Source organism: Polistes dominula, unplaced genomic scaffold, assembly GCF_049000335.1.
Source record: "Polistes dominula isolate Pdom_NZ unplaced genomic scaffold, Pdom_raw_medaka contig_20, whole genome shotgun sequence".
NCBI lineage: Eukaryota > Metazoa > Arthropoda > Insecta > Hymenoptera > Vespidae > Polistes > Polistes dominula.
In genome coordinates, this window is record NW_028301147.1 from 1,990,614 (window position 1) to 2,003,940 (window position 13,327).

The following is a 13,327-nucleotide window of genomic DNA, read 5'->3' on the forward strand; positions in this document are numbered from 1 at the left end:
GTTAAAGAACCTTTCATCCACGATGTTCTGCCGATAATATGCCTGGCAGATGACTTTTAAGTTGAACGGTGTCTCTCGTTTACGAGAAGCTGCACGATTGTAGAAACAAACTAGAATTCTTTTTATTTTTTTTTGTTTTGTTTTTTTAAATGATAAAAATTTATAATACAAACACGTTGACACGTTTTCTTTAAATTTTATCACGTTATTGGAATAATTTTTGATGATACGTTTTTTCTATCAATTCGAATGCAATAAATTTGAAACGAATGTATGTGAAATTTGTTTGATATGAATTATAAATTTTTGTATTATGTTAAATTGTATTTGTTTTGTTAATTTTTCTTTTTTTTTTTTACAGTGGCCAACGTGGTTCTTCCGACCGGATTTACCATTAACTTCTACATTACCAACGAGTCACGTGGCAAATTCGAGCAACATTAATACTTTGTCATCGAGATCTCATCAGGATATTCAAAAAGGATCGGAGAATATTTATACCAATAATAGGATTCATGGACAATTGCCTACGATCTGTATGGTGAGTCGTTTAAATATTTGTTAACGTTTAATTATTAGAAAAATTATTTAAACAAGTGCATGTATTATTTTCTATGTTCTCTCATATAATTCATAATAAAATTTATTTAAAGAATTATTTATAATATTAGATAATATTTATGATCAGGAAAAAATAAATTAACAAATTTATTATTAAAAAAAAAAAAATGTTTAAACCTAATTGATATATTTTATAAAATTATTATTATTAATTAACATTAACAATTTAAAAGTTTATTGTCTCAAGTATTAAATTTTGCTAGTGTTCCAATGATGTATTCAATTACAATTAAATTTTTATAATAATTAAACGCATTACACGATCCTTATTTTTTTATTTAAGATAATAGAAAATAAAATAACTTATTATTAAAAAAAAAAAAGAAACAAAAACGAAGAAATTAGAAAAAGAAACACATTACCTAACGATGAAGAATTTCTTCGTCAAATGGCAAATGACATGGTACAGAAACGTACGAGCCGGCACTTGTGTCAAGGTAAGGAACCTGATTACCTTTCCTAGGTTCAACCCGAAACAGGTGACTCTCCTTTCTGGTTCGGTCGATATCCAATTTACAGTTTTGTCACAATCGTATTACCTCGTTTCTAAGAAAAATAAAAGAAAGTAGACAAATAAGATTTGTATTTCTATCGTTCGTTCGTTGTATTTCAAAATAATATCAAATTGAACGAACTTATTTGTTTTTTTTTCATTAACTAATAAATTACGATTTAAATTAATACGAAAAAGTTATAAAACGAACGAGAAATATGTAATACGCGAGTTCCGATGTATTCAAACGTTCGTTTCGTACTAAATAATATTGAAAAACATTCGGAAGAATGTTTACTGTGATTTATGTAAGGCAAGGTGACGTTTGTAGAAAGAATGTTTACATTTTGACACCGTGTATTATATTTCGAATTTCGTTTATCTCATCAGTCACAGATAGGTTACCGGATAGTCAACGTTGTTCGAAATCGATTCTATCTTCATTTATATATTATTTCTTACTATGTAAGTAATTTTTTAATCATTTTTTAAGTAGAATACATGCAATTAAGTTTGAAATGAATAATATATGTGTTATATTGTTATATAACTAATATTTATGTTAATTAAATTGATATTTGATACGTTGCTATAGGTTTATTTCGAATAGAATTCTATTAAATAATATTCTTAAAAATATTTTATATGAGATTGTTTAATAGACATGTGATTAGAATTTGTAGGTTTCTCATTTATATTTTATTTTTTATATTTTATTTAATTCACAGACATCAACAGCAAGTACTGTTAACATTTTATGATAAATTGTGTCATCATTTTTATATTTGATATTTTTATTTTAAATAAAACTATAATAATATTTTTCAAAATATTTTACATTTTCAATTATTAACATTTCTATTGTAAAAATATTTTACAAATTTATATAATAAATATTATTATATAAATGTTAACAATTATTATACAATATTTTTACAATAGAAATGTGATCAAAATTTGTAGGTTTCTGATTTATATTTTATTTTTAATATTTTTCATTTAAATCATTAATAATTATTATAGCAGTGTTAACATCTAACGATAAATTGTGTCATCATTTTTATATTGTTCTTTACAATGCAAAATTTTTTTTTTTTTTCTATTAACCAACATGCGTGTAATTATAATTTAAATGATTAATGTATACGTGTATAACCAATCTTGGTTATATACAAATAGAAGTGTTAATTGGTTAAAAATCCAATAAGTTTCATCGATTATTTTGTTTTCTTCTTCTTCTTCTTTTTATGATTATGATGATTATTATTATTTAAGTAATTATTATTTTCTCATGAAAATTTTGTTACGTAAGAATATTTATGATCTTAAGATAAATCGTATTGTTACAATCTAATCTCGTCTCGTAGCGTATTAAATGAAAGTATCTTTAAGACAGGAGAATGGATTGCTCTTTGTCTAATCGCATTCTATTCTCGACTAGATCGATCGATTGATTATTTAAAAACATAATTTTCATTTCTACAACAATCAAACAATTCGAATAATAATATTATCGATTCTTTTTGTTTTTTTTTTTGTTACAACAACAAAAAATTTCATCTTACTTTTAAATGTCATTTACTTGAAACTGAAATTTTTTTTCATTATATTAATTAAAAAAAAATATATTATTATTATTATTATTATTATTATTATTATTATTATTATTATCGATGTAAGAAATCGATTTGATTCAATTTCATTTCTTATTCTTCTTAGAAAAAAAAAAAGAAAAAAAAATTACGATTGTAAGGTACGATTGAAAGTGTGTGCGTGTCCGAATGTAATCGAACGCCCTTTTTTACCGTAACCTTTTTATTTCCCTTTTTCGTTTCTCTTTTTACGAGCAAAAACGGGAAATGACGATTGTCAGAAACTATTTTTTTTTTTTTATTTTCCCCATGTTAACCATTTTACCATTGTATTCAAGATAAACAATTGTTACGATCGTTGTAAGAAACATCGATGTATTTTATCGATCAAATTATCGAATAACCAAATTATAACATTTTTTTATTATTATTCTATATTTCTCTTCTTCTTCTTCTTCTTAGGATTTTGTCCTGTTATCTAAACTTCACAGCCTAAAAAGGTTATTTTGTTAGTTCCGGGAACGATTACTTTTTTACCGAGGGTAGGTTGCTAGCCTCACCCTCGAACCCTCCTCCTTTATCTGGGCTTGGGACCAGCTAGTTATTATCTAGATATCTAGATATTAAAAGTAGGCGAAGTTATTCTATTTTTATTATTTATTTTATTATATATTGTATAATTAATAATTTTAATAAAATATTATTATTATTATTATATATTATATTCTATATATATATATATAAACGTAAGGTGAAATTTTTTGAATCGATTAGATGAAGATTTCGTATGATCTTTTTTACAACAACAACAAAAAAAAAAGATAAAAAATATAAGAGAGAAACGATAATTGATTAACGTCGAATCTCGTTTAGAATTTAAAACACATTCGCAACCATAATGATCATGGATGATGTTAATAATGGTTGTTTCAGTGATTGCTTTGCGACCAATTTCACGGCCACTCGGTTTCCTTTTTTTTTTTATTAATTTTTTATATATATATATATATATTCTATCCTCGATGATCATTGTACACACATATATATACATATATACATACATACGTTATATATGAAATAATATATTGCTAGAAGTTAGAGAGAGAATGAGTAAGAAAAGATAAGGCTACCGGTGGTTTGGGTAAAAGCAAACGACTGGACAGACGTTTAATAATGAAAGAGAGAAAGAGATAGATAAAACAGCACTGAAATTCAACCATAAAATCATTAATCGCGTCGTTTACCCGCTTACGATTTACCGAGCAACGAGGAAGTACCTAAACCAAAAGGGAGGAGCCAAGAAAAGGCCACACAACGACCAACGGTGACCAACGGTTAATGATGACGAATGATATACTTTTCTTCTCTTTCAGTAAATTTAAAGAATATAAAGAAAACGAAGACTGTAACACGTCGCAGATGAATTAACGAACAAAAAACAACTTCTTGGATTTTATAAATATTACCTTTTTGGTTTTTATTTTTTTTTTATTTTTCTTTATCGTAGTCGTCGTCGTTTAAATTTAATTGAGAAACTTACGGTGATTTTTCTTTTTTTAATTCTCAGTTATTTTTTATTTGTTCATTCTCGTTAAAATGAATTTAAATGAAATTATATTGGTTTTGTTTTACATATTTAATTTTGTTAATTTTCGTTTTTTTTGGTTAAAGTATATTGAAATTTATGTTATAATTAAAAATTTGTTCAAATATCTTAGACCAAATTGTCTTAAATTAAACGTGATATGTAATTTTTGGTTTTTTAAATTTTGAATTTTTTTTTTATATTTAATTTTATTTTTCTGGTTGAAATTTAATGAAGTTTGTGGTTATCAAATAATTGTTCAAATATCTTAGATCAAATTGTAACAAATGTAATTTTTCAAATTAAACGTGGTATGTCATTTTTAGTTTTAAAAAATTATTTTTTTTTATATATATTTATATTTTTTATATTTAATTTTTATTTTATATTTTATATTTTATATTTTATTTCATATTTTTTATATTTAATTTTATTATTTTCATTTTTCTAGTTATAATTTAATGACATTTATGTTAATCAAATATTTATTCAAATATCTTAGATCAAATTGTAACAAATGTAATTTTTCAAATTAAATGTACCATCTAATTTTTAGTTTTGTAAATTTTGTTTTTTATTTTAAATTTATTTTTATTCTGTTTGAATGTTATTAATTTTAATTTTCCTATTAAAATCTAAAAAAATTTATTTTAATCAAAAATTTGTTGAAATATCTTCGATCAAATTGTGATTTATGTTCTTTTCAAATTAAACGTACCATGTAATTTTTAGTTTTTAATTTTTTGTTTTTTTTTGTTTTTTTAGACATCAAGGACATTTGCACATTAAGATAGTTAAAACTTTATTCAAACGTCCTTTATAAAAAAAAGATAAGAATCGGCCTTAATTCATAGCAACTAGAATTGATCTCATTTGCGAGTATGCCACGACATACGTTATATCTAAAATTAGCGTTCACGCTAATTTCGTGAAACGTTTGCACGCGTTCGTATCAACACATACACAACTTGCTATTACTTTCAAAAGAAAATAAAAAGGAAAAAACAAATTATATTATACAAAATAAAAATTCGTTTCATTATGTGTTCGATTATAACTGTACGATATGTAAAACTATTTTCAAATTTTACGCACACACGAATATTTATCGTATATTTTAATATTACTTTTTATCCATGAATCGTCATGGATCATTATTTATTATTAATAATACATATTTTAACGATTAATTATTATTCTGAGGAGAAGGGTTTCTTTTTAATTTTTTTTTTTTTTAACTTTGTTTTATATTCATTTATCGATAAACACAGTAAAAAGGAGGATTCATTTTAGTTAGAAATTTTAACGGTATTGGATGATAATATTTCTACTTCGATAAATACATGCTATATATATATATATATGTGTTATGTTTCGATATGAGAAAATAAATTGTTCTCCTTTTTTTTTTTCTTTATTTTTCTTTCTTCTACTTTTTCTTCTTCCTTTTTATTATTATCTTTTTATTTTTTTTTTTTATTTTTTTCTTTAATTTTCACGATAGCAAATGATCAATTTTCTGCTTCGATAAGTATACGTTATTTAGATACTTACTTGTAGATATTTTTTATTTTTTTTTTATTTTTTTTTCTAACGAAAGACTCACGAGAAAATATCTTCTAGTTACATTGGTCAATAAATCTCGTCTGTTATTATTAATAAATATCATTTACTTACACACATGAACACACACACACACACACACACAACAGTTAATGTAGGAAGTGGAGAATAAAAAAAAAAAAAGGAAGAGATAGAAGGTAAAAAAAAATGAAAACTTAAATCAATTTAATATCTCATAATGAAAGATAAGATTCCAAGATGTCTCAAGGACAATATTGTAATCTAATTGATTTGAAAAAAAAAAAAAGAACAAAAATATTCTTCTTCTTCTTTTTAAAATTTTCTTTAAATAATAATAACAATAATAATAATAATAATAATAATAATAATATTACGAATAAGTTAGTGTTCTTTTCATAAAGTTTTGTATACCATAAGACGGAACCTACCTACCTACTACCGTAATTCTTTCTCGATGATGGGGACAATGGCTACCATTGGTCGCAAATGAGATGGACAAGCGGCTCGTTACTAGTTATTTGACTGGTCACCGACAAAAAAGTCAATAATTTCACCGGCGGCTGGCTCTAACGACGAGAGGAGCGACAAAAAGCTCAATCTATCAAATTGTCACTGGCCTTTCTATTTCATAGCTCTCCCCTCTCCTCCTCCTCCTCCCCCTCCTCTCCCCCTCCCCCTCCCCCTATCCATCCTAATAAGCAATCTTCTTTGTAAAAGAAAGAGTGTGTTTGTGTGTGTGTGTGAGAGAGAAGGTATATGATAAACCAGCAAAGTTGAATGAGTTTTGGTTGGTATGAACTACCTATCACAGGTATGCTTTTATCTTGTTAAAGTGTTTTTATTTTATTTTTATTTACTATTAAAAAATTCTTTAAAATTCTTATAATAATTATATTTTATTTTTTATTTTAGGAATATAATATATATATATAAATAATTATATTATTAATATATAATTAAATATATAGTGTAATAATAAAAATTATAATATTAAATAATATATATATATATATATATATATATATATATATATATATATATATATATATATATATATTGTATTAAAAATAAATATATTATATTATACATATTTATATATTATAATTATATTATTTTATTAATTTTAATTTATTATTATATTTATTATTAATTTATTTTATTATTATATTTTATTAATTATTATATATAAAATATATTATATATAATTATATAATGTTTTTATTTTTTTATTTTAGAAATAACCATATATTTAATTCTATTAATAATATAATTAAATATATAATTTATAATAATAATAATAATAAAATATATTTATAATTATATTTTTTTTAAATTTTAGATATATTTATATATATATTGATATTCCTATAAGAAATTATTATTATTAATTATTTACTTTAATATTGATTCACATAGTTATTGATCACGATGCAAACGATTAAATGCAACTACTTGTATGTTTTCTGAAAGAATTTTTTTTGTCTTTAGATATAATAACTCAACAGTAATTTATAATTCATTTGAAATTGTCATATCATTTTCCACTATATTTATATTTACTTATAAATGCAAATATACGCAAATATATATATCGATCGTTCTTACGTTACATAAAATGACATTTCATTTACTTTAAGACACCTTATCATATTGCGACTAGTTATTTATAATATTATGAAGAAAATATATATATATATAGATGTATATATATATGAGTAAGATGAAAAACGAATTAACGAGCTTTCGATCGAAAATGATTGATTGTACGACACTTTCGGTGTGGATGATTCGTTCGCGATACTTTAATGATTTATCGCCTCGAAAATGTTAATGCTGCGAAACTAATTGCTTGGGAAGAAACGTTCGAAGGGTATAAAACAAAAAATAGAAGATAAAAAAAAAACAAAACAACGGTGAAAGATAACGTACACATAATAGTTAAACTTAAAACAAAAGTATATTATATAAAAATGAAACAAACAAACAAAGAAAATGGTTAAAATCTCAGTACAACCTTGTTTTTTTCGTATCACCTTCGTGGTTTTAGTTCGTACCAAATGGTTGGATAGATAGATGAGTCATTCTTACATGCCAAAGTGTATTTCTAATGCTGACATCAGACGCGTAATCCTGTCGATCAAGTTCAACGTCGATCGATGCTGAGAACACCGTACACCTAGGCAAGGTAATTAGCTCGTGGAAATCGGTTTTGCATGTGGGTATATACGTATTATCGCGATTAACGAGATTCTATATAACATTGTATACTTCGATCCATAATGAATTCGCTAAGTAAACGTTCACGTAGAACACGTGTGCTTATATGTGTGTAATTTCTTAATGAAATTGTCGTGAATTAATTGTAACGTTCATTTTATCTGTTATAAAATTTGTATAAGATTATTTTTTTTTTTTTAAATCAAGTTAACTGATTAAGTAAAAAAAAAAAAAAATATAAAACAAAAAATAAAATAACATTTTTTTTATCTTATTGGATCATTTACATATAGAATATCAAAGTAATGATTTTATAACAGGTTAACAGTGATATGTATATGCATTTATATACACACGTGCTTACACAAAAAACATACATACATTGATACACACATGTATGTAAAGTTAGTTACGGCAGAAGGAATATCACGTAAGCCACTAAAATCTTATGGTTAGCTTACGATTACGCGACATTTGTGCAAATATATTTGACCGGGATGTTATCGCGAAGGATTTCAAGGTTAGTGAGTGCATGGTGCATATAAAAAAGGAAAGGAGTACACGATGTTGTAATTAAATGCGAAGTAGGACGAACCGGACTAGAGTGGACGTTAAAGGGATGCGGAGAATGTGTGGGGGGGGGGTAGGTTTACGGGCTTGGACATCAAGATGAGGTGGTCGCGGATCGTTAGCAGGTATGTTTTTACTTCGAGTTCTCGTCGTCTTCCTTCTCCTCCTCCTCCTCCTCCTCCTCCTCCTCCATCATCATCGTAGTCCTTCTCTTACCACGACTTGGTTGCTCGTAAGCACGTGGAAAGTTCGCTGATTGCGAAAGGGCCGTCTCTTGCATCTCCCATATCCATGCAAAGAGTTACTCGCTTTTACGAGCCTTGCGTGTGGTCGCGTTGAAAACTGGTCACTTTCCGGTACGATATTTTAAATTTAAACGTCACCACCAAATAGGCCCCCCACTGTTACGAGATATCGTACTCACCTTTGAGCATTTCCTTATGTTCATATTAGATTTATGTATTAATTATATATTTATAGGTACTACATCCCTGAAATCTTCATTTGATAATACATACGTTTTGTAAGATATATATATATGTATATGTATATATTTTTTATTCCTAACGAGTATTGATTGGTTATTTTTTAACTCTTTAACACATTTATATATGTATATAATTATTTAACCAGTTAAGTATGGTGATCTGTGCGCAGGGCGCGCTCCGGTGTGTGTCGCGATAATCAAACGATGACGGATATAATCGTCAAACACGCTTAACTGGTTAATTGTAATTGTAACTAGAATGTTGTTTATAACATTAAACGTGATATACGAGTTCAATAGGAATAATTTAGTTTAATGTTTTATATTTGAAATGATTTTATGCAATATATACAGTCAAACGTTGATAACGAATGTATTAACAAATCAAAGAGAGAATAGAATAAAAAATACTTAAGTTAGTTTACATATTACTGTTAATTTTCATTGAACTATGAAACAAATTACGTAAGAGTAGTACTCACGGTGTGGTCTGAATTTATATTACATTATTATAAAGCAATCTAAATTATGTTAATTTAATAAAAATGATTTTAGTAAACTGAAAACTGGTTCGAATCAATATAAAACTTGTATATATGTATGCGTATTTAAAATACATATCTAAGTATCGACGTGTTTACCTACCAGCTGCCGTGGTTAACTGAAAGAATGTGGTTTTGCTCGTCTCGTTCTTACCCAAAGGTATTTGCTTTATGCCAAACTTCTCTTGCGTGAAACATTAAAATAACATATGAACTTGATTTCGAATCGGCGACTTTTGCACTCATACTATTCGCCGATTCAATCTCGTTATATCCGTATCCAATCAGAAAGTAGTTCTACTTGCATATTGTATGATACAACTGTGGTTATACAAAAAAAAAAGAAAAAAAAATAATGACAGGGAATTCTTGTTCTTTTAAAAATGAAATGAAAACAAATGTCAATGTAGAAAAATGTTTGGCATGATTTGTTGATAATAAATAAAAGAATTTTTTGTTCTTTCTGGTGGTTTGATTTAAGATATATGCTTTGTAGATTAATCTGGTATTTACGTATTAACGCCACTGCTGCAAAAATTCCACTAATGCGCCAATAAAGAGCAATCTTGTTGTTTGCACACACCAACCGTCAGGGATGCATCAGGGTTTCGTCAGGGTTGCGTCAGGGTTATGGCGACAGCATCAGGTGAAATAAAATAGAGACTCTTTTGAATCTATGTTAAATTCTATATCGGCCCATTTTCTATCGCGGCCCATTTTCTATCGAAATCCGATTGACTACTTTTTATAAATAAATTGTTTTGAATTTTGAATGTGTTTTGATTTTAAATAATGTTTCTTATTTTATGATTTGTCGCAACAATTTGAGATGTAGATTGGCGCATTAGCGAAATGTTGCTGCGGTCGCGTTAATACGTAAGTAATATTAATTTCTTGTCAAATTTGATTTGGAAAAAAAAATTTTATTATATTAAATTTTATTATATTATTTCTTTAAACTGAAAACTTCAAAGATGTTACCTTCGTATATAAATATAACAAGGAAGTGAAATAAAAATTAATTAAACTCAGTAATAATGAGAACATTATTTTTTTATATATATATTTTAATAAAAATGATATATATTTTGGATAAATTGTATAAAATTTGATAAGAAAGAGGAAATTTGTAGGAAGTTAAAGTAATCAATTTCCGGGAGTATTGGTAGACATACATATCATCGATTTGGCAACGCATTGTATTATATATACATCATCGAAACGTGCTACGTATTATTAATGGTGTCACGTATGGTGGAACGTATGCATACCGTCTCATCATGGACAATAACCCAAGGCATTGTGCGATCGAAGATTGCGTAAGATCAGGGCCATTCTTTCGTTAATCGGAAATAATCATACGTTTTAAGGATACGAAATTATAGTCTCGTAAAATAGCCATGACCGATCGCACAATAAATATGATAAATTAATATGCCGGTCTTTAAAGAGAGGAGACCACTTTACTCTTATAGGGCTGTAATAAAAGCTGTTTACATGGCTCGGGTATAAATATATTACGAACTTCGAAGTAGGCCAAATACGTTCGTGGTATTTTTTAATACTTTTCATACACTTTCTGTCCAAGTTAATTTTCTTTTCTTTTCCTTTATGTTTTTTTTTTTTTTTTTTTTTTTTTTTTTTTTTTTGTAAATTTCAGATTCCTTTCCAAAACTTGTACTTTTCTTACTATCACGAAAATAATCTTTTACCACCGTTATTTGAGAAAGCACGGTACGGAATATGTGTGTACGATTTTCATTTTAATTTCGGTCAAACGTTTAAATCCCACGTTTTATCTTTTACCTTCATCTCATTTCGGAATGACGGTAGAAGAAGAAAAAAATAGCTTCGAAATTTCGAGATACGGTTATTCAACGAACCAAGAAAGTATTCATGGAAAAAAAAAGGACTTCGAAGAAAAAGAAGAAGAAGAAGAATAAAAAAAAAAAAAGAGAAGAAGCAGTCGTAAGAAGAAGAAGAAGAAGAAGAAGAAGAAGTAGAAGGGATTAGCTCGTGGGGGTTGGGAAGGTGAAGGAAGAAGTAGTCGGGGGTGGTAAAACGGGAGAGGTGGAACATCTGCGCCCTTAATTATTTTACAGATTTAGTAGATCGTTATGGCTTGTAAAATTACTTCCAATTTCACGCCCTTAAACTTATTTTATCCGCGCGTTAGCTGCCTATCGGTGGTGCATCGCACGGCTAAAGCTTTCGAAGGATATTGGGCATCCTTCGTGGCTAAATTAATGGCTCCTTGTTTATGACTGCATCGACACGCAACGATTCCGTCTCGAATTCTCGTATATACGATGGTTAATATGATTTTCTTTCTCTCTCTCTCTCTCTCTTTTTAACCCCTTCTCTCGTTTTCATTCTCTTCTTCTCTGTTCTTTGTTTCTCAACGCTACCAATGAAGATTCGTCATTAGAAAATTAGAAATTTGTCAATTCTTTTTTTATTTTACGAAGTAATTTAATTATAAATATATATATGGAAGTGTATAGTAGTATGAGTTAGAGAAAGAGAGAGAGACATTAAAATTCGTAATTTTTTCCTTAACTCGATATCGATATTAATAATCGATTTCCTTTCAACAAATCCGTGTTCTTCGAAGTGATCTTGTGCAAGATGAAATTAAGAACGATTGTAATAAAGAATACAAGTAATATTGAGATGATAGAAGACAAGAAAAAAGAAAAAAATAAGAAAAACATTACAATTTTATTGATGGTGGTCGCGCAGCAGCAGTTAACGTTGCACTAATGACCAATTTTTCTTCGATGTGTTGTATTATTTTCTACATATCTACATATATGTATATTTACACATACTTACTTATTAAGAATAGAAAACAATCGAAGCAAAGGAGATTATATTATACTACGCAGTAACACTGACGATGTATGTACAATGTAAGAAAGAATAGTAATCGCGTAGTTGCATAACGCTTATACTAAAGCCATAGTGCTCTTGTCATCTAATTTAATGCTAATCATGGAAGATAGAATCTCGCGAAACGTTCCACTCTTAGTCTTAGTCTTCGTCTTTGTCTTTGTCTTCGTCTTCTAATCGTGACAACTCGTTTACGTATAATAATCCTTCACTAGCGTACATAGATGACTAATCTCTCACTATTTTCCATAAGTAGTCTTCCCTTTTTTTTTTTTTTTCAATGTTGCATTTTAAACAGAATCTCGTGAGAATCAAACGTAAGATTCTAATTACCGTGTACTAACCACACCTTTATTCGTTAAACTAATGAAAACTTTGACGTATTTAATTTTTACGTTTAATTGTTATTTAAATATTATTTATAGAATTTTTGTATAATTCATAAATATTTTTTAATTAGGAATTTTAATGTTCGTTGATGTTAAAGTACATTTTAATTTTGATCAAATTTGTTTATTTACAAAATTATATTAAATATATTTATTAAATTATACTTATATTTATTTATTTTTTATTATATTAATTTATATTAAAAATATATTTATATTTTTAATTTTATTATATTATTAATTTTTATATTTAATTTATATTAAAATATATTTTGTAGTTTTATCAATTAATCTTGAACAGTTGCATTTTTTGTTTAGTCCTATTATTATATTTTTTAATTTATACTTAAGTCAT

At 26.7% G+C, this 13,327-nt stretch overlaps 1 protein-coding gene across 1 annotated transcript in view; it reads left to right on the plus strand.

Annotated features, from left to right (window-relative positions):
• The window catches only part of LOC107066116 (uncharacterized), a 221,016-nt gene that overhangs the window by 22,807 nt on the left and 184,882 nt on the right, over positions 1–13,327 (plus strand). Inside the window, exon 2 of the mRNA XM_089177110.1 lies at positions 362–541. Within this exon, the coding sequence (XP_089033236.1) occupies positions 362–541 (180 nt within the window). The remainder of the gene's footprint in view (positions 1–361; positions 542–13,327) is intronic.